Consider the following 2,047-nt stretch of genomic DNA (forward strand, 5'->3'; position numbering starts at 1 on the left):
CTTAGTCATTTTTAAGTTGAGTTATTTGTATTTCTATTATTGAGTTACAAGAGTTCTTTATATATTCCGAATATAAGCTTTTTATCAGGTATGATTTGCAAATTTTTCTCCTGTTTTCTTAGTTGTCTTTTCACTTTCTTGATGGTGTCCTTTAAGCATGAAAGTTTTTTATTTTGATGAAGTCCAACTTATTTATTTTTCCTTTTGTCACTTGAATTTTTAGTGTCATATCTAAGAAACTGTTTTCTAACACAAAGTTCACAAAGAGTTACTTCTATGTTTTCTTCCAAGATAATGCATATCATTTATCTTTATATGGATATGCCCAATCTCCTTGGGCAAATTGTTAATGCTGTTGAGAAATGGGGACTGTATCTTACACATCTTTGTGTACCTAGAAGTCTTAGTCCTGGTAGGTGCTCATTAAATATTTATTGAGACTAATAATGACCTCCAACTGACTTAACATTTTTTTAATGAAAAATTTCCAACTCAAGTGAAAGTAGAGATAAAGATATAAAGAACTCTCATGTACTGTTTACCAGATATAATTGTTATTAAAATTTTGCCATAGTTGCTTCATTTATCATACTCTTTTCTTCCTTCACTGAAATATTTTAAAGCAAATTTGAAAGAACACGTCATTTTGTACCTATATATTCAATTTGCATTTAAAAAATTACAGACTTTTTTTAACATAACCACAGTGACATTATCATACTCAATAAAAGTAAAAATAATTTTTTGATATTACTTGATACCCAGCCCATATTCTAATTTTCCCAATTATCTCAAAAATGTCATCATCTTTTGTTTTTTGAGTCAGTATCTTTACATAATATTTGGTTATTAATCTCTTAATGGACTGATTTCTTATTTATGTGGTGAAAACTCAGTAGTACATTTTATTAGGTAATATATGTTCCTATTCATAGATCTGAATACTAAAGTACTTGTAGAACCAAATATCTGCTTTTATTCCTTAGCCACCTCAGTGTACTTCTCCCCTCTAATTCTTGAGGCCTTTGGCTCATATCTCCTCTTCTGCTTCAGGAACTCTACTCCCCTGGATTTCTGTATCTTCAGTGACCCACTTTCACATGAAGCCATTGAAGGCCTATAAAAACATTGCATTATTTGCTCTTGGTAGTGATATGGTTATCACGAAATGAGAGTGTCTTTGCCAAAGATAACTCAGTGTGTTTTGTACCTTGTACGTTGTGCCCAGTCCGAATGTGTGTGTGTATGTGTGTTCGTATGTATGTTTAAAAAATGCTGGTTTTGACCTGTTGACCCCCATTGATTTTACCACCCATTAAATAAGTCCCAACCTGTGATATGAAAAACACCATAGTCTTATACACAGGAAGTAGAAATTAATGTTATTTTCAGTATGTCTTTTAGCTAGGTCTATTAGTTCTGGTTACTTCTTTTTTTTAAAGATCATTTTTGAAAATTTAGAGGACTGTGAAAATTTTGGCTGTGAATATATATAAAATGCATATGTTGGATCAGAAAAAATTTAAAAATGATGAACTAGACTAGGTGATCCAACCATCTGAATAGGCATCCTCTTTGTTCCTGAAACATTCCTTTATATTTTTTTCTTTCTCTATAGATCCGCCGTCATGAAATACACAAGTCGAAGAATAGAGCATTAGCACACTGGGAACTCCAAGAAAAAGCTCTGAAAAGAAGATGGAAGAAGCAGAAACCAGAAACTTTGAATCTTGAGAAAAGAAGATTGTCTATCATGAAGGAGGTAATGCTAAACTACATTATCTTTAGAGTTAGAAAGAGAAAGAGATAAATAGGATTCTCTTTTTTTCCCTGAATTAGATTCACATTGGAGAGACTCTAGTAATTACTACATCCTTATACAATGATCTACATATGGACTTTGAAAATAGCAGCAAAATGATGATTAAAGTTTAGTTTGGTGGTTTAAATTCCTGCTCCACAACTTACTAACTATATGACCTAACCAAATTTTTTAACCTCTCAGCCTGAATTTTCTCATATTTCAAATGGAATAACATTATTTGCT

General features: G+C 31.6%; 1 protein-coding gene across 1 annotated transcript in view; it reads left to right on the forward strand.

The window, feature by feature from the left end:
* The window catches only part of SPICE1 (spindle and centriole associated protein 1), a 49,196-nt gene that overhangs the window by 23,873 nt on the left and 23,276 nt on the right, over positions 1–2,047 (forward strand). Inside the window, exon 3 of the mRNA XM_012652218.1 lies at positions 1,619–1,762. Within this exon, the coding sequence (XP_012507672.1) occupies positions 1,619–1,762 (144 nt within the window). The remainder of the gene's footprint in view (positions 1–1,618; positions 1,763–2,047) is intronic.

The sequence above is a fragment of the Propithecus coquereli genome, unplaced genomic scaffold (genome assembly GCF_000956105.1).
Source record: "Propithecus coquereli isolate 6110/MARCELLA unplaced genomic scaffold, Pcoq_1.0 Scaffold386, whole genome shotgun sequence".
Classification (NCBI taxonomy): domain Eukaryota; kingdom Metazoa; phylum Chordata; class Mammalia; order Primates; family Indriidae; genus Propithecus; species Propithecus coquereli.